The 20,788-nt window shown below is 36.9% G+C and overlaps 1 protein-coding gene across 1 annotated transcript in view; it reads right to left on the bottom strand.

The window, feature by feature from the left end:
- Positions 1-20,788, bottom strand: part of COL12A1 (collagen type XII alpha 1 chain) — a 121,816-nt gene that overhangs the window by 30,365 nt on the left and 70,663 nt on the right. The window contains exons 32-49 of the mRNA XM_030809319.1: positions 19,321-19,450; positions 18,451-18,590; positions 17,886-18,015; positions 16,528-16,670; positions 15,436-15,565; positions 14,696-14,838; positions 12,901-13,030; positions 10,956-11,075; positions 9,732-9,878; positions 8,860-8,976; positions 8,554-8,700; positions 7,931-8,005; positions 5,901-6,040; positions 3,953-4,076; positions 3,646-3,789; positions 1,981-2,145; positions 617-655; positions 382-520 (exon numbers count right to left, since the gene is read on the bottom strand). Of these exons, the coding sequence (XP_030665179.1) occupies positions 382-520; positions 617-655; positions 1,981-2,145; positions 3,646-3,789; positions 3,953-4,076; positions 5,901-6,040; positions 7,931-8,005; positions 8,554-8,700; positions 8,860-8,976; positions 9,732-9,878; positions 10,956-11,075; positions 12,901-13,030; positions 14,696-14,838; positions 15,436-15,565; positions 16,528-16,670; positions 17,886-18,015; positions 18,451-18,590; positions 19,321-19,450 (2,303 nt within the window). The remainder of the gene's footprint in view (positions 1-381; positions 521-616; positions 656-1,980; positions 2,146-3,645; positions 3,790-3,952; positions 4,077-5,900; positions 6,041-7,930; positions 8,006-8,553; positions 8,701-8,859; positions 8,977-9,731; positions 9,879-10,955; positions 11,076-12,900; positions 13,031-14,695; positions 14,839-15,435; positions 15,566-16,527; positions 16,671-17,885; positions 18,016-18,450; positions 18,591-19,320; positions 19,451-20,788) is intronic.

Raw genomic sequence — 20,788 nt, 5'->3', positions numbered from 1 at the left:
CTGAAACACTAAAAAGAATGCTCTCATTCTGCACTTATTCCATCCAGTATTCTGCACCACAGGGAGAGATGTTCAAAATATTAAGTTGCCTTCTTGTTTTAACAGCTTTTCTAGCCTTAAATTCAAAAGGGTCAGTAATCTGTTACCAGCATGAGCTTCTTGGATCTGGCAATAATGAGGCCTGAGTCTTAGTCTCCTGTGTGCAAACAACTATGTAACCTGGAAACAATTAACGCAACTGTATTTAAGAAAACCAATCAGGGTCATCCATAAGCAGTCTTCCGACAATTCTAAAGTTCCAGGATTCTGGGAAGTCAGCAAATATTCCAAGAACTTTTTGCAGGTCTTAAGAAAAGGAGAACCTCCTGCTGTCACACTTACGCTGTAGGCTGACTCACAAACGCATTCTTCTGAATCTTGTAAGCTGAGTAGCTGGGGAAAGACCCTGACTCCAAAGATACTCCTTGTACAGAAGCAAAATTCTTTTCTGTCAGGTTGTATGCTTCAAGCATCTTAAAACCTTTACATCAGAAAAGAAAATATTAAAAGGAGTACATTTTAATTATTTTATTGCTTAAATCTGGAAATTAATTAGCCCAAAAGTATAAATGCTTACCTGGTGAGGTGTAGCCATCCAAATAAATGAGAGGACAACCTGCAATGTACAGCGTTCTTTAAGTATGATTCACCAACACAATGTACACATTATATATGCACAGAAAGTAGCAATGAATGTATTTCAAGTAATAAATGACATTGTTCATTTATTAAAATAACTTCTCAATTTAATATTTTATACATTATTTCTTACGCATTTCCTATGTGTAGGAGAAATTATACTATTAACCAGTGTAACAAATATTTCCCTAACATTCTCTAATCCAATTGGACTTTTACAGTACTCTTAAAAACAATAAAATAGAATTAAAGGAGGAATTTTTCACATTTTTCAATAGATTTAAAGAACTTCCCTCCCAGGGAATTTTAGATTTCTGCAAAGGTAGGAGGAGCTTGTCCATCCCCAACCCTCTTCTCTGCCAAGTCTCCAAGCCTCACACTGGCTACCAAACACCATGTAACAGTAACAAGTGTGCAGTAGTTTTTGCTCTGGACCCCTCAGAGCTGAGGGTACCAGAGGGCTGCATCCAGGACTACTTGGAACAGAAGAGAAACCACTCCAGCCCCCTACTCACTTTCACCAGGGCAGCTCCACTCCGAACTTCAGCATAAATTTTCATAGTAAACCAACAAAGTTTGTTTACTCTAACCAGAGTTCTGTTTTTAAAATAATGTTAATGGAGGGGAATATTATATTTGTAAAGCATAGCCCTGTCCAGGATCACGGGTCTGGACTAGCCACAGACCCCTGATCAATTATGTAGGATAAATTGCCTCCTGGTAATTATGGAGGATTAATTGCCTCTATAACCTATACCCCAAGAATTGGTGTTAATGGATGGTGATAAGAATAAATTGACTTAAATAATCAATTTTTGGTTCTTCACTGTAGTTAAAAAGCTGAACTTGAGCATCTAAACCCAAACAAACAAATGGGAACCAACTGAATTTCTGAGGAATCATTTTTTTTCATTGCTCTCTTGAAGCACGGATGTTGACAGAACAAATACCAACTGATTACTAACGGGGAAAACTTTCATCTCACAGAAACGCCCTATATATGCAATTTGAGGCTGAGATTAATTTAACCAAATGTCATAGGCATTGGGGTGGTGGGAAAAGGATATATTAAAACACTTTATTTCCACACAAGGAAATTACATATTCAAGGCTAAAAATGGACTTCTGACAAGCACACATTTAGCATGATCGCAATAGGAACTGTGATTCATCAGGTTCTCAAGTGATTTCCCAGGATCTATTTATGCACAGACTTGATCCCACAAAGGATATAGAATTGTCTACTAAGTAATTATTTTTCAGAATAAGTGAGGTTATAGATCCGTGTTGACTGTGACTTACTTGAAGTGGCAGTTTCACAAACAAATGTAATAAGATTGTCTTCGATCTTCTCAAAAGATTCAAAGTCGTCCACAATGAACACGTGCCGTTCACTTGGTTTGCTGGCAATGTTGGCAAGCTCGTTGTAGTCAACATCAGCCACACCAACTACAAAGACGCTGAACCCTGCAAAGTAGCATTTACAGAATGAATCACGTATCTCTTTTTCTGTCCTTGTTGTTAGAACAATGCAAAATATTTCTTATCAGAAATGATGCTGTATTTTCTTAATGTATGCAGCAAGTCCTTTTATTTGACATGAACTCTCTTTAATAAATACATACTTTTTCCAGGTCTTTCTATTTTCTGGTTTAAAGAATTCATTTAATTTGATTCCCTAAGATAAAATCCCAACAATTCAAATAGGAAGATTTTAATAGCCAAAAGACTTCATGCAGTACACACTGCCTTCCACAGATCCACAGTCCTGATACACACGTAAGTTCTGCAGCCATTAATATTTTAAGCTTCTGTGACTCAGAAGTCAAGAATGGGCTTATTTTAAAATCTGGGTTCTTGAAACTGATTTTCTCAGGAAACTCAGGCTCAAAGGCAGAACTCTGGCCACCTTGAAAATGGAATGTACAACTCTCACGGGCAACAGATGGGCTATGACAAATAAGCAAATTTAGGCTATGACAAATAAGCACATTTTTCACTCCAAAAGCTAAATTTGACATCGGGAAAAAAAAAAGCTATATAAGGAATTAGAAATATATTTAGATATAAATAAGGTAATGTGAGAAGCAAATATTTATAAGCCCAAACTTAAATCTACCAGGAGTCACAAACATGCAGAAATCTGTGTAAGGCGTATAACATAATGGCAATACATTTTATAAAAGATCAGCAAGAACAACCTCTATTGAAAAAAGACAGTATGACTTAGCACTAATCATAACTCATAATTTTAGCCAAAGAATCATGCATGTACAGATGACAAGTTCCACGTAATTAACTACTTTATAATTTACTACAACAAATTATGCATAAGATTCTCTCTAAAAATATATCCACCTTAGACCTTGCTTGGGACAGCAGGGGGTAGGGGGACTGTTAATGCTAGTACTGGAAAGATCTACTTTCACCTCTAATGATCTTAAATAACTAATCCAAAGAACAGTGTTACCAGGAGGCTCTCGGTATATTTGATTGGCAAGATCTATCCCAGAGATGACTCCCTAAGACCTCAATACTCCTTCTTTGCAACATATCTTTTAGCAATCATTAAGTCTGCATCTGCAAAGATGTGCTAAAGCTAAAGGCTTCCTTTTTTTCTCTCCTTGCACAGGAAGCAGTATCAAGATTCGTTTCTGCTATGACAGGAAGCCTGCTCTAGCACCATCTCATTATCATTGCTTTCTGTAGCCTTCCAGCCAGTATGGGAAAATGTGGTTTGCGCCTTGTCAATCCTGAACCATATCTTATACAAAGAATACCCCATGTCATTTTTGAGCAGTTGCAAACCATTCCATAATTAAATATAAACTAGCATTATGAAGGTATACAGTGCAGAGTGAAACAGAAACAGTAAAGTAACATCAGCAAATTTAGTCTTTTGCAATCATTTGTGAACATTTAAAAATGTTAAAATTGCAAGTGCAATCAAATTCATGTATGGCTTGCCTGACTGCTGGATGACCAAAGCCGCCTTCTTGACCTCATCCTGGGACCGACCGTCCGTGACCACAACCAACACCTTAGGGACATTCTTCCTCATGCCGCTCTCCCAAGTCAAGACTTTCTCCTTGATAAACGTGAGGGCCTTGCCTACAGAATGTGGCATGGAAGATTTTAGTGTCACCTCAGTGAAAACTACCCAAATGCCATTAGTCACGCCCAACTGATAAGAATCTGGACATTAGCGTGAGATAATACACTCAGTTCTGCCACTACAAATGTTTGGAGAGTAAAGGTCTACATATACACATACCTGTTCTTGTGTTTCCTCCTCTGTACCTAATATTCTGGAGGGCCCCAAGGGCTGGGGCCTTGTCATTGTACGTGTTCAGCTTGAACTCAGACTTGACCTCATCGCTGTATTGCACAAATGAAACCTGAAGGAAAATGTGGTTTGGCAGTGAGCATAAGTCATCTCATTTTATGTTTCAAACTTCAAATGATTCTCTACTGCAGAATAAAGCGGGGGGGTGTAAAAAGTATCTCAGACCTGATAGAATATTGTAAGCTCTTTATAGCCAATACTACAACACCTACTGCACTTGTCTCATTAAATTCTTTAATTTTCAATCTTCAATGAAATTGTCATAATTGACATTAATAATGAAAATATACTATATTCATATTGTGCCTTTCTCTGGGACACAGAAAGGGACGAATAAAGCTGGGGAGTGGTGAGATCCCAGGATTAGACATGAGAACATACCATCTCGAATCCAAATGTTGGTGAAACAGTTGACTCAGCCAACTGCTACTTCCCATTGACTATATCCGTTCTTTAAGGCAATACAAAAATGTCACGTGTGTGATTATAATCATCCCTCATCACAAACTCATTGAAAATGGGATTTAGTGGAAAAAGTCCAGACTTTGTACTCAGGAATCACTGGGTTCAAATCCTAGCTCTGGCATTTAATAGCTATGTGACAATGGATTTTTTTATCAGTAAAATGAGGATAACTATACTTACCTTCTAGGATTGTTTTAAAGACTAATAATCCTGTACACAAAGTAACTGGTACATAGATGTTAATGAAATATGGTAGGTATTTTTTGTTAGAAATACAAATTCCTAAAAGGATGAAAAAAAGCTTGCTTGTTGAATTAATGTGGTTAAATTAAGAATATAACCACTTAAATTAAGAATATAACTAGGGTGAATTTTTACTTTTCTTGGGTTGGATCAATGTCCAGAGGATTATTTGAGGATTTGAAATTTAGTATACTACTATTCCATAAAAGAGGACAAGTTTTGTTGCTGAAATTGTTTGTGGTTTATTTCAAAATATCTTATTTTCATCATGCCACAATGATGATCAAACTGCCAAAATAAAGAAGAAAATTCACCAAAGAAATTTGAAAGAAAAGGAGGAGAGAATAGTTTTTTAAAAAGATAGTCTCTTGCTTTAAGGAGTCAATATTTAGATAGAAGATTAGATAGAAGAGAGTCACACAATTAATGACAATATGAAGTGATATTTGTTGTAATGCAGCAATATATAAAAAATACTTCAAAAGCATGGAATGGGTAAAGCCATCATGGAACCTCACCAGAGGGGGTGAAATTTTAATTGGGTCTTTTAACTGTGTTAGGGTTACATGATGACTTATTCTTTGAGGCCCCTCATGGAAATATAAACTTCTCTAAGTACTTCAGTATAACAAATATATTTGGAGTGATTTCAGAGCAAGATCATTGGTAGTTATCCTTTTAAAAAAACAGATGAAATACGCTTTAGCTCAACAATGGACATTCTTCTGGTCAAGGTAATTATCTGCAAAGTAATGATAGGGGCAGCAAGTTCCACACACCCACTCCAGTCACTGTTTATCACTGATTCTTCTAACTTCACAGGGCATGACAATCACAAAGAATTTAATATCCAGAACTTTGGATGAACTTCTATAGAAATGTGTCGTGGTTGGAAGTTTTAAGCAGGAAGTTAGAGTCCCTTAGAATCCCCTAAGTTCTCCAACAGGAATATCATCTAGCCAAAGATAAAAACTAAGGAAACATTTATTTTTCTATTTATTTATCATTTACACCCAATTCCCTCCCAAAAATACGTGAATAAAAGAAATAGCAAATAAGAGAAGGTCAAAACAGAGTTTATATTGAAAAGACTTTTTACTTAAAAAGAGAAGTTCAAAGGAAAGGCAAGACATCACAAATGAGTAGCTACTGGTGGAATGACACTCACCTGAATCCCAGCAGGACTGATTTCATCAAAGCCTCCCACAGTATTGAAGATGAATTTTACAACTTTGTTAAAATTATCATCCCCAATGCTCCAAGAGGCATCAGTCAAGAACACAATATCTGCCTTGGCCCCTTTGCATACTGCAAAAAAAGAAAGCAGAGGAAGCCCTAAATCTCATGAATTCTTTCATTTAAATGAAATCACATAATTGAAAATGCAGTATAACACCTTGCTACACAAAGTGTGGTTCTGCAGCAACAGCACTGCCTGGGAGCTTGTTAGAAATGAAGAATCTTGGGTCCTACCCCAGACTTCCTGAATCAGTACCAGCAGTAATAAGATGACTCACATGCACAATAAATTCAGGAAGCATTGGGGGGACCCTCAATACCTGCTCTGGAATTACTCCATTTGTTTAGATCCGTTATGCAAAGATACAATCTTACCTAATGGAACTCTTCGAGTAGTTTTGAACAATAAATGAGAGGAGAAATCAAATAAAAAGTTTGGAGACTTGGAATATAATTATTAAAGATTAACTTTATGCAAATAAGTCCTTTTTTTTTTTTTTTTGATACAGGGTCTTGCTCTGTCTTCAGGCTGGAGTGCAGTGGTGCGATGATCTCGGCTCACTGCAACCTCCGCCTCCCAGGTTCAAGTGATTCTCCTGCCTCAGCCTCCTGAGTAGCTGGGACTACAGGCACGTGCCACCATGCCCAGCTAATTTCTGTATTTTTAGTAGAGACGGGGTTTAACCATGTTGGCCAGGATGGTCTCGATCCACCTGTCTCGGCCTCCCGAAGTGCTGGGATTACAGGTGTGAGCCACCACACCCGGCCAAGTCCTTTGTAAAATTTAAATGAGGCCACTAGAATCATATGTAGGAAAGGAGAAGATTTTTATTTGAATATCTAGACTTGGAGGCTAAGAAAAATTCCAAAAACAATTAACAAAATTTTAGTTTATAAAAACTTAACATATAGAAGCATAACACCAAGAGTGAACCCTAATGTAAACTATGGACTTTGGGTGGTGATGATGTGTTAATGCAGGTTCATCGGTTGCAACAAATCTACCACTCAGACATGGGATGTTAATAGTGGAGGAGGCTGGGCATGTGTGGGGAAAGGCAGTCTGTCTGGGAGATGAAAAATCTCTGCATCATCCCTGCAATGTTGCTGTGAACCTAAAACTACTCTAGAAAATAAAGCCTATTTAAAAAGAAAAAACTTGTTTCTAAACCAAGATTATTTACTGAATTTCTTTCTATATCTGATTTAAAGGAACCCATTATTATTTTACCCTACAATAATACACTTTTAATTTTTAATTTTACTTATAGGTTTAATAAAGTTGTAACATTCTACATCCTTCTAAGATAAAATAAAAATATATTTAAAATCTGAAACGCTTTCTATTAAATGCTGGAAACAGCATATGAGAAAAGAATAATCCAGTAGTTATTTAACTTAAATTTAATTTGACAAAGTGCTAAAGAATTGCCCTCAAATGCTGAGAGATCAACCTTAATAAATCAGTATGTCGTTCTACCAGTTCACTGCAAGTTACAATTATCTTTCAAATTTTGGTGAATGGAAAATTTTTAGCTTTGTATAATCCAGGGAACTTCTCAGGTTGGACGCCAGGAATTTTAAAGCCAACAGCCTCAGGGCTTACCTTGCAAATATAGCCAAAAGGGTTCACAGTGCTTACTGATGCCAGCGGCTAGCAGAAAGAAATGTCCACCATGTAACTATGGACCATGGAAGACCTAAATCTGTAAACTGAGGAAACAGACTTCCAAATGAAGATCTGGAATAATTTATGACTGATTTTATTACCACCAAAATGTGCCCAGAGATGGAGAGAAACAAATTACTGGTAATCTTTTCTTTCAGTCTAAAAACTCTTCAGCAGCAATAATAAATCAGAAATGTTCTATGTTAATTGCAAATGATGCACATGCAGCATAAATAAGAAGTCTGTAACTCCCTATCAGCTGAATGTATGGCCTATTTAGCTGTACTTACCATCCCGGGCTGGTGGAATGGTGGGAGGGGGAGGAGGTGTGGGTGGCTCTGTAGGGGCTTCTGTTGGTTTCACAGCTAGAATTTAAAAATAATAATTATAAAAATACACCATATGCACATTTGATATCCCAGAAAGTAAATTTTAAGAGCAATTTAAATCCTGGATACCAAATCAAGTCATACAAAATGAGACACCATTGTCATTGGTACTGACATACTGGGGATTTTATTCCATCCAAATTTGGTGTCACTGATAGTCATTCAACATCCACTACAGCTACAGAAATAAAGATCTAAAGGGAAAATGTAAGGCCTTCAGATAGGGTCAGATGAGTAAAAGTCACTAATATGAATTCACCTTCTCACTGTCAGCGAGAGCCATCTCTCCCTCCTTTAGCCCTTCCTCAAAGTAGCACCAACTCGATAACAGGAACAACTTGCAATTGCTACAGAAAAAGGTCCTGAACCAGCTTTAGATTCCACATTCAGGAACCTGCCATCATCCCATCATTATTGCTACCCCTGCGGAGAGGTACCTGCACAGGATTCACTTAAGTCTTCCTTACCTAGAGCATTCTATCCTAAAGCCTTATGAAGGCTTTCCAGATTCCTCGAAAACTTACTGGTATGTTCTTTAACAGAGACTCCTGGTCCCTCGAGATTTGGTGTCTGCACAAAAACAGTGACACCATAATCAGTGTCTGGTGAAAGGCCAGTGAAGCAGTGACTGGTTTCTGATCCACGCACAGTAATTTCTTGTCCCCTTGTTCCTGATTATGACAACAAAGGAAAATGCCAGGGTCACCACCAATTACATTTCAAGAAAATTTTATATATCATTGTTATAAACAAAATGGCATCCTCTTTACTGAAATTTAAAATGTTTCCACTACATGCTCCAGATCTTTTTTTCTTTTTTACACACATACCATCTGCAGGGCTTAGTTTTAGCCTGTAGGAGGTGGCTGCCCGGTGAGGTGACCATTTGACACAGAATGTATCCCACCCAATCTGGTAGGTTTTCAGATCTGTTACATTTAAATATACTACAAAATAAAGAAAGAAACAGATTTACTTTGTAAATTAAGGCAAAAAGTGTACTTTTAATCATAACACAATTTTCAAACTTTCATTGTGGCTGAAAAAAAAGTTCAAAATCGTATTATGTTTCCTTATAAGAAACATACATGAATCATATTTGAAAATGTGGTACTGCCAAAATAGACCCCGCTTTCTTTCACTGATTTTCAAGGAAAGGAAATTCCATATAGTCCCTCTCAAAAGTAAGAATTTCAAAAACATCTCATGGAAAATAATGAAAACAATTTCTAAAAGGCTATCTGCTAAGTCGTTAAATAGTTATCAAAGCAATGGTGACATTAAAATATATCTATGGACTGAATCACTAATCATGATTCAATAATTAAGTCAAATTAAATCAACGGATTTAGGTAATATATATCTTAATATCTAATGTCAAGAAGAATCTAAGTAGCATCACAGATCTAATTTTACAGGTCATTCATGGATAAAATGACAATTTCTATAATTTTTATCTTTTAAAATTCAAAATATAATATTTTATGTGAAATACATAAATTTCTCATCATATACATTTTTATATATTCAATTGTAATATTTCTGTATTTGAATAGGTATTTTGTCTAACCAGACACAAAATAGCCTGCCGACATAATGCTGTGGAAACATGTATATGTTCAGAAACAGGAAATTAAAACAGGCTGACCTGGTAATTTCTACCACACTTTTTCTTACAACCATGAAACTATCCATGACTCACATGTAGTGCCTTGATCTGTCAAGGGGACACTGAGTCCAGAATCATATTGAGCATAAACATTCACATCGTAGGTGGTGCTGGGATTGAGATTGTGTAAAGTATATGATGTCATTTCTCCAACAAAGGCTTCCATGGGCTCATTGGAACCTTTATTAACAACCACAAAAATACACAGAAACATGCCATCACTAGCATGAAATTTTGCTTAAAATTAAAGATCTTATAGTCAAAGGGTATTATGAACACCATTAATTCCATAGTCCTCATACACTTACTGGGGCACATGCTACATTACATGGCAAATATGAAACTGTAAGCAGACACTGAATTCTTCACCCTCCTATTCTCAAAGCATAGCACAGTATTTGGAATATAGTAGGTATATAATCAACGTTTCTTTAGTGAATGAATTCTCAAGCTTCTTTCTCAAGCCCCATTTTGCCAACATAGTGTTTTGCATATAGCAGGTGTTCAACTGACACTTTTTCATTTATTGTAGAGATGATCTAAGAATTTCTATCTTGGACCTCCTTCCACATACTTTGGCTGCTAAAGTCCTTAGTTACCAACCCTACTTTCTTTTTTAAGTTCTCTTTCTATTTCTTACATAGGTTCAAATTTTACTTCCTTTATCTTGCCATCTCTCTTTCATGTTTTTCTAGTTCATACTCTTCCTGGATATATGGAAGATGCCCTAACAAATTTGCATTTTTCTTCCAGTTTCGCTAAGCATACAGACAGAATATTAAAACAAAAAGAACAAATAATTTAATCAAGGTGATATTAATTTAGGTGAAATTTTCAGAGGGGATTTGAAAGCAAGGCTGTCATGAATAAGCTGCATGGAATCTATGCCCAAAATAAAATAATACTTGGGCATAGTGGGAAAAATACAAAGGTATAGTGATGGAATATGCATTATTTCATGATCATATAGGATGTCTGAAGACAGGCATCTTTGATTTGTGCAACTCTATGAACCAAGTCAAACTTTTCAATCATGACATTTAATAAGAATCTCATCTACACCTATAGTAACAATGGTACTTTAGATGATTGGCCTAAAATGTTATTGCCAAAAACATTGCCTTTGGTGGCAGGAAACTTGGTGTGATATGTGAACTCTTGTCAGGAGAACCCAATAGTGGGGGATGAAAGAGAAAATACCCTCATATGCAAATAACCCTCCAAAGCATTTCTATGATGACAAAGGCACTTCCTTACCCACTGGCTTATATACTATTTTATATCCAAGAACTGGAGAGGGTGAAGGATCCCAGGACACCCTGAATCTTGTATACCATTCGTCAGAGATGTGTATGTTCTGAGGAGGAAGGAGTCCCACTGAAAACAAATATTGGCACACATTACTGACCTTTTACTGGCACACAGAGAGAGCATAAAACTTTAAAAAGTATCAGTAGGAAAGCCCAATGGGAGCAATTTCATAATATCCCGAAATGACTTTATCCAGAAAACAATAAAAAGGCACTGAAGTATTCAAAAAATGCTTAATAGTTTTCCAAATTTAAACAGCAACTCAAATAGACTCAAGAACTAGTGATTTCCAGAGCAGCCTTCTCAGCAGGAAGCAGTATCCAGAGCTGAAATGTTCTATGACTCAGGATTATAGAAAATAAAAGAGATCCCAAACCATTTTTAGAATGTCACAGATTACAGATTGTTGGAAACAGAAAGCAATTTAGAGACTATCTAGTCCAACCACTTCATCAAATACATAAGATATTATTTGCCCCAAACCACCCAGCTAGCTAATAATGATTTTTCCCTGTACCTCTCTATCCTCCACCGGTGTTACCTAGAATAAATCCTTAAGCTTCCAGAGATACTGCCCCCAAGCCCACAACTTATAAAATCAATGCTGTTCAGGTAGCACGTTAAGTAGTTGCTGAGTTTACTATTCACGGCATTACGCAAATAACGAATCCAACTTGAAAAACTTCTTTATCATAAGAGAAGCAAAACACGACTTTGGCCCTTCCTGGAAAAATCCAAGATCTAGTCAAAAAAAATCCATTTTGATAAGCATGAAATTCTGAAATATGCCATTTTCCCCAGGAAAGTCCAAAAATATAGTCTAAAATCTGAGAAAATTTAAAAAGTGAGGTTGTTAAAATCATCTTGAGTCATGTGAGTCTCCATTGACTCAGTCCTGTAGACAACAATATCAATAAATACAGATTCTTGACCTTGAGAGACTGAGCTGAGTCAACACTAGTCCTGCTTTTCCCTTAGGAGCTTTCAAATGTCACCTCTTCAAATTCTGTAATGTTGTCAAGATCATTTAAGCACAAAAAGACTTTTGGCAAGTGACTGCAGAAAGACACCTGAAGTCATGTTACTTAAGTAGATTTTTGGTGAATGAAGTGTAAAAGAGCAATGCAAATATCTACCAGTAACAAAACTCAGATCTAGAGTTCATCCTACCTTTATGCTGAACTAGTGGCTCTCAGCCATTGCTGCACATTAATTAGAACATCAGCAGGTCCAGCCCACACCTCACACAGTTACATCAGTATCTCTGGGAGTGGAACCCCAGAGTATTTTTAAAGCTCCTCAGGTGACTGTAGCAAGCAACCACATTAGAGAATTTTTAAACCCTAAAAAATTACTACCAGTATAGTGTAAAAATGGGTCTGAACATCGATAATTCTATGTAAATTGCTTAGTACAATAAAAAATACATTTTTCTTTTTTAGAAAAAGCTAAATTTGTAGACAGAAAATGATTGCTGATCATCTCACTTCTGTATTTATGACTTAAGATTCAATCACAATGGAATATTTCTTACTGATACTATACTAACTTAACAATTATAGCCTTAACTGACACCATACCAATCGAAACATTATTCAGAGAATATGCAATGGTTTTCCAAAGAAGAAATAAAACTATCTTAAGCAAATAAAAATATGTAGATGGTCTTCTTTTTCTTCTCTTAGTGGACCTTTACAAAATTAAAAACAAATTCCTTTCACATGTCATCATTTTGACAAAATTTAATGTCTAATACAAATAATACAATATTAGTGTGGTATTTGAGATGTATTGGCAAAGATAAAATTTTAAGGTTTTAAAAGGTATAAAAGCAACATTAAGATATTGACAATTTCAAAGCAAAAAAAAGGGGGGAGTACAAGACACTTACCAGTTCTTCCATTTCCTGTTAGATGGCCACCATCTCCATCTTCATAAACAGCAATAACAGTAATTTTATATGGAGTGTCAGGTTGCAGAGGCTGCAGTATTACATTGTTTCTTCTGCCTGGGACTGTGGTCTATAGAGGAAGTTAAATTATAAATATATTACCATCTAGAAGACTTCCAGATCAAAAGACAATATTGTTTTATGTATTCCCATAAACAGTAATAGCAGTTTTTTTCACATTTTATTTTTGTTGCACAATGCTCATGACAAGACAAACTATCTTCACTTCTTCTCTGCAGCATAGGAGAGTGCTTTTAGAGTCAGAAAGATCTGGGTTCAAATCCCAGATCAGCCACTTAAGAGCCATGTGACTTAACATCTCTGAAGAAAACTGTATTAAAAGCAATGCAATGTAGTATGCTTCAGAACACCTTACTGAGTATTCCAGCACTCAGTAGTAAGTTTATTTCCTTCAGATCTCATCATCACATGTTCCATTTTCATGTACAAATATGTACCCAGTACCCACTGTGGACCAGGCACAGTGGGACAGGTATTAGCTACTGGGAATCCACTGGTGAGCAAAAATTGACTAAGTTTCTGGCCTCAAAAATGTCAGTTTGGCTGACACTAGTTAGCTGAAACAGATGGGAATACATTCAACTACCTCTTCAAAGAGGAAATGAACCAGACATCTCAATCTCTCTTCTAAACCTATGCTTTGCTTCTACAAACAACATGGATAAGGTATGCCAGTGAATCCTGGCCTGGAGTCCTATAACTACAAATGATAAATTGTATTTTTAATGTTTTCAGAAAGTAAAGGGAAATTGCATATTTGTCCATGGCAAGGCTGAACAAACACTAACCATGAGTTTCTCTGCTTTGGCAAACTAACTGTAGTAGTACTGTTTATCTCATTTTGATCAGAAACCATAAATGGTAGTTACCTGTGTTTCTTATTAATAAAAATAGGGACTTGAATTAAAGGTTACATATCAAGTTCCAGTAGATGAAATATTTCATCACATGGGGCTCAGGGAGGGAAAATTTTCTAAGATGATCTATGTGGTAAAAAGATGGCAAACCACAGACCTAATTTACAATCAACATCTTGTGCAATAGTCTGCAAATGTATCACAGCAATTAATCACTAAATTTCAAATAAAGTAGTTAGTTTTTCCATTTTTCCACTCATAACAAATGGATGTGCATAGTGAGGGCTATGAGGAAGCTACCAGAAACTTGAATCTGGTTCTGCAAAGACAAACTATGACACTCAAAAAGTTTGAAGCTAATAGGAGAGTACGTATATTCCAAAACTAAAGTGTACCACGAAATATTAAGTTTAAAGAAAAGAGAGACCAGTTAACACTGGAATATTTAAGGGAGACCTTGTAGAGGAATTAGATTTGAGGAAAGGGTAAGATTTGGATAAATACATTATTCGAATATTAACTTAGACATTCCAGAATGATAGGTATCATATTTCACTAAACTTGGTCCTGTGGTTTCATTAGGTGGTTAGAAATGTTCAGTTAATCATGCGATAAGATAGTTTTTCTATCCGTCTTGAGAATAAAAATGAGCCCAAAGACATTGCTTCTCTGTGGTATGGGAGGCCAGAAAGACTAAGTAAGCACATTTGGGTGGTCCCAAAGTCATGTTAGAGAAAATCATAAAGTGGGACTATCAAGGACTCAACTGTACTACAGCATACCTCTAAAGAAGTTTAACTTCACCGTCCATTCAGCTAAGATGATAAAATGTGCCAATAAATGAGTATTAGACTTACATATTCATCAATTGGATCGCCAACAGTGGGAGAATAGATGACCCTGTACTGCTGAACTGGCCCATCAGCATGGTCCCAGGCTACCGAGAGGCTATTGGTTGTTTCACCAAAGACTCTCAGGTTCCTTGGTCCACTCCGTGGTACTAAATAAATAAAATACAATAGAGTTTGTTGCCTGCCTGTGAGCATTACCTAGGTCAGATTAAGGAGGTTGCTTGCATGTGTTTCATTCACCATTCACTCAGATGTTTCCTCCCATATAATAAAATACACATCTATGGTTTTAATGAGAAATCATAAACACTGTATTTCAGAGCTATGGTTACATGCTGAACTTTCAGTGACCTAGAGCTAGCTTTGAAAGGCAGACTAGGAAAAAGGGGAATTATTTTAACCACTATATCTATTCAATAAAACATAAAGACTAAACCCTCACATTTCCAAAGTCCCCATTTGGTAAGAAGATTCACTGCAGAGTAGAAAGAGGGAAAAAAGGAAGATGCAGAGCAGAAGAGGGGAAAAAGGGGAGAAACCCCTCCTTAACTCATACAAACAGATGAAGTTCACATCACACAAACAACAGTCACAGACCCAGTGTTTTCGCCTGGAATGTGAATGTAGGGGATCCCAGGCAGAAAGCACCCATCTCTCACCACCCCACTTCCACCCCTCACTCAATAAGAGAAGCCCTGCCAATCTAGCTACAAGAGAATGGAATGGAGAAAGGATTTCTGCCTCACGCGTTCGGCCCTGGGCAGGGCTGGGATTTCCCTCTCCATCCGAGTATAGAGCCACAAGGTTCACGGAATAGAGCGTGTCCGGAATCAGCCGCTCCAGATGCACCATGCGCGTGTTTCCTGGCACCACTGTCTGCGGGGGAGGAAATGCCAAATTCTGCCTGACAACAACTCAAATGCTTACCAAGTCTTCAGTTAGTCATCACAATAGTATTTATAATAAAATGTTGAGCCCAGACACATCAGAAGCCAACTGTGCTTCTCCGTAAGATCCACCCAGACCATATCATTAAACAAAATTTGTCCTCAGAAATTCCCTTTCCAAAAAAAGTGACCTCATCCTTGACCCTTAGTAGCTTCAGTTATCTCCATTTATGTTTGTTATAAAGATTCTCAAATGTAACATGCAAGGCTCATGATATTTACCCAAACAACATCCAGCATGTCAAATACACACAAGAATAGGGACTGTTACTTGTGGTGGGGGAGATTTTGTGTTGAAATAGAGACTCCACACAATACATACAGGTAAAGTTGTCTTAATATGTCCTACCATACATGGACATGAAAATCAGTGTTCTTACCAAATGCATATATTGTTTATCATTTGTTTATCTTTGTCAACATTGTTTATTTTTGCAAAGACTATAAGTTAAATTAGTTTATACATTTATTTTCCCTTAGGTATTCTGATACTATGCTTATTGAAATTAGCAATTTCTGATTTCTAAATTGTTAGTCTACTTACAAAACTGAATAATGTTATGAATTAAAGATAGATTGGGCAATTTGTAAGAACCAGTGAAGGTAAACTTTAAAATATTTTCATAACAAAGACATATTGACAAGGTCTAGCAATGATTTACATTTATTACTGGGGTTTTTAACTCATCCAGCTAATTCACATTTTCTCAAAATTCTTTTTATTCTTACTAACCCTATAATTAATACACCTACCTCAAATCATCAAAAACAATAATTTAAGTATTATACACTGGCAGGTTTGTGGTTTGTGTTCTCCCAGGCTATCAAACATGACACAAACATGTGACTACATTCATCAGGAAATGCAGTTTCCATGACAAAATTACTTACAGATTCTGAGGGTCTTGTGCCATCCACAGGAGAATACACAACGCGATATTGCAGCACAGGTCCTGGTGCAGGGTCCCAGCGAACATCGAGGCTGTTAGGTGTAGGATTGTATACTTGGACATTTCTTGCGAGTCCTCTCATCACTGAGGAAATGAAGGCCAACATCTATTTTTTAAGTCTGTTTATATATCTCAAGCTTTTGTATCACTTTTCCAGAACCCACATTCTATAACAGGATAAAATGCTATCTTCTTTATACTTCTAATTACCTACACACAACGGCAGATTAAAACTCTCCAAATCCAAATTTAGTTAAAGTTAGCAAGTATGGCCTTTGTCTATAAGGAAGCAACATTGTATTCAATTAAAAACAAGCTAATAAAAGTGGTGGAACTGGATTGGCCATAAAGGGTCATGGGATAGAGAAAAGAAACAGGAAAAGTAGTTTCAGTTTTCTAACATAGGTAATGGAGAGAGGAAGAAGAGACATTTTTTAAGAGTCTGCATTCTCAGTAAAATCTGACAACAGCTATTGAGCTCATCTATGAGATTCAGTCAGCTAGTTTCAACCATTCATTACTTCTTCATTTAACAAATTGCTACTCAATATCTTTGTGATTGATAGAAAAGGCAAAAGGAGAGAAAAATAAGATACACCCAGTTCTCAATTAACTGCCCCAGTAGGAACTGAGAAAAACCTACCAATTAAATTGATGTACTAATTCCAAACTCTAATTTAACCAACAACATCATCTTCCTAGACCACTAACCCTTTACCAAAAGAAGACATTCATGATGGTTCCTTTTAACTATCAGCAAGTATATTTTTAAAGCCAAAGAAATATTTCTAAATCTGCACAAAAGCCTTTAAGCAATACTACAAAAAACAGTAAAACCACTATAAACTGCTTCCTAAATAAAAGCATACAGATTTTAAGACCAAAAAAGCACTTCAACAAACAAACCAAAGACATATGAAATTAAGTAAAGTGCCGAACAGATTTCAACAATTTGCACTATGAAAGCCAATTATAAACAGTCCTTCACAACAATTTATAAAGCACAAAGCAAACTCAATGAATTTTTGTCAGTGAAAGAGATTAAGCAAAGTAGTATACTGATGATTATACGCACCTTTACAAATCTTGAAATTATTTCAAAAGAAGATGCCATTATGAATTTGTTATTTCACACAAAATGCTAACATTTGGTGTTAGGAAGGTGAACTACGGCTAATTTTTATGTTTTTAATTCTATCACACCAAACTTTCCTAATTCTCTTTAATGGACCTTTACGGCCTTTATAATGAAAAGCAACCTTTATGATGAAAAATTAATTTTTTGGCTTTATTACTTACATGTCCTTCCAGTATCTGATGTGCGTCCCCCATCACCTTCAGTATAAACGGGAACTACTGTCACAGTGTACGAGGTATCTGGCTGGAGATTCCTAAGAATGGCATAATTGGTATTCCCGGGGATTGGTACCTAAAAATTTTAATAAAACATAAAGGATTGACTTGAAAAATTTGTGAAAGAAATAATAATTCAAATAACATAATACCAACTCAAGACCAAGTCAAAAAGTAGGTGCTGTAATATTAGGATGTAATAATGTGCCCCCACATGACCTGTTACGAGAGGTTACATATTTCCCTATACCCCTCCAGCCACCCAATACTCCCCATTTAGAAGTTTCCAGAATGGCCACTTCTTCCCCTGGCCAGGGGGAACAATCCTGGCCACAATCCCTCTGTTACCCAGGCTCTAAGGCATCAACGATTTACCCTCTATCAAGTCTTACTAAATGAATATGAAATTCTTCAGCTCTAAAGCAAACTGGTTAACTCCTTCAGTTCCACTTTTAAATCACTCAGCTACCATTTAAACAAACTAGCATTTTTTACTACAAGAGATAATTACCAGTTCCTCTGGGCCACCTGCTGCTGGTGCATAGAAGAGCTTGTACTGACGAGGATTTCCCTCTGCATGGTCCCAGCGGACATTCAAGGTGCTGGTAGAAGGGTCATACACTCTTAGGTTCCTTACAGTGTTTAGAGGTTCTGAAATGCACAGAAATCCCGTCACAATATAGTGCTAACAATCAAGCACACATGAAACACAGATTCACTGATATCTCCCTAGATATGTTCTAGGCGCCCTAGAACATAGCAGGCACCGCAGAAACATGTGTTGAAGTAGTGAATAAATGACACATACTGTGTCTGCGTCGGTCTGATGCATATGTCTCATCTATCCACAAGACACTTTGGTCTTAGGGCACCTTTCTACCCCAGAAAATAACATCTTTCTCCACAAATAGAGACAAGAAATTCCAAGCAAGGATGTTAAAAATGATTAATATGGCCAGGCACGGTGGCTCATGCCTGTAATCCCAGCACTTTGGGAGGCCAAGGCAGGCGGATCACTTGAGGTCAGGAGTTCAAGACCAGCCTGGCCAACATCTCTACCAAAAATATAAAAAATTAGCCGAGTGTAGTGGTGTGCGCCTGTAATCCCAGCTATTCGGGAGCCTGAGACAGGACAATCACTTGAACCCGGGTGGCGGAGGTTGCAGTGAGCCAAGATCATGCCACTGCACTCCAGCCTGGGCAACAGAGCAAGAATCCGTCTCAAAAAAAAAAAAAGAAAGAAAAAACTATTAATATTATTTCTAAAAGAATTTTTAAATATTAGTAAAACTTTGTGTCACCCCGGTGTTTCCAAATAAAGAGATGATTCCATTCTAATAGTAGCTATTAAAGAAACTATAGGAACTCGGGTTTCACTTACTGGTCTTGCCTCTTCCCGTCATCCGACCTCCTTCACCATCAGGATACAGAGAGGATACGGTGATAGTGTAAGGAGTGTCTGGCTTCAGTTTCTGCAGGACCACACTGTTCTGCCGTCCTCCTATTGTGGTCTTGAGTAAAAAGGGTCTTGGTAAGTGTTAGCCTTGCTCTCTCCATCTCACTAATCTGTTAGAAAAAGCTCTTTCTGCAGGGAAGCTGTTTGAGACCCTTGTCAATTTCTAGAATTACATACCACAGTAAAGGTTTAAAATACATCTTATGGTATAACTTCAAATGTAAAATATGCACCTCAAATCATAAAAAGGATTCCAAGCTTTAAACTGGTGACCCCAAAAAGATATTTCAACTTGCTAGCCACCAGCACTGCAAAATTTCATCCAAAACACATTTCACAGAACTCTTCAAAAAAAAAAAAAAAGGTTGGGGGGGGATTAATCATAAGTGAGCTACAAAGGGACTTTAAGATACCAAAGAATTGCATAATTTTAGAGGCTCCACACCACTTAATATTATTCTTACTTTTTTAACAGATGTTTTTATTTGCTTTAGAAACACATTAAAATGATTCAGCCTGCAGTATAAAGCTCTTGGTGTTTCCCCCAAGAACACTGTCACTCTAACAGCCTTAGCTGTGTTAACGACATGACCAGACCTTTTGCCAGGACACACTCAATCAGGGGTTTCCAGTTGTCTCCTTGATACCAGCCCTGTGGTATGAAGCTTTTCAATTTACTCTGATTATGGAGCTTAAAGTTTTTATTCGTTACTTAAGGCCATCTAGCTATCTTGTTGAAAGAAAATTTGTACAATTTATTAACAATCTACTGAATTCAGATGTTTATGTCCTACTAATTAAAATCGCATGAAAATGGCACACTGCCCAAAATGAGTGCACATGTAGATGGCTGGATGTGCTAGAACAAACCAGATGTTTTCAACTTAGCACCCATCCACTCAAGTAGTCTGAATTCCAGAGAAAAACCCAGTGAATCACGGTCGTCATCCTCAATACAGACAAACTGAACTACCGTGGCTAATCTTAATAAATTTCATATTTGAGGTTATGAGAGAAAAGTATCAATACCAGTATAAGCCATTTTGATAAAAACCTAATACATAACAAATCTGAAAGCCTACTTAGGAGAACTGCCCTTATGAGTAAGCACAGGGGCATCTACCTACCTCTCCCATCCAGCTCCTCAAAATAATTCTAGCATCAGCTATTCATCATTTTCATGATTTCACGGACTAGTGTTAAAATCCAAGTACCCCAAAGACTAACAAAGCTCAAGGGCTTCATACTTTCCAGAGGATAAGTTTACGAGACTTTTTATGATAACAAACAGCTGAAAGACAGTAAAAGAGACTTAGGAGAAGCAGCCGGAACATCAGTGCCCCCAAGATGGGAAATGCTAAGAACAAGCTTCTCCTGATTTGTAGTTTTACTG

This window comes from Nomascus leucogenys, chromosome 3, assembly GCF_006542625.1.
Source record: "Nomascus leucogenys isolate Asia chromosome 3, Asia_NLE_v1, whole genome shotgun sequence".
Lineage (NCBI taxonomy): Eukaryota > Metazoa > Chordata > Mammalia > Primates > Hylobatidae > Nomascus > Nomascus leucogenys.
The sequence above is the reverse complement of the archived record's forward strand: the minus strand, read 5'-3'. Positions and strand labels throughout refer to the sequence as shown.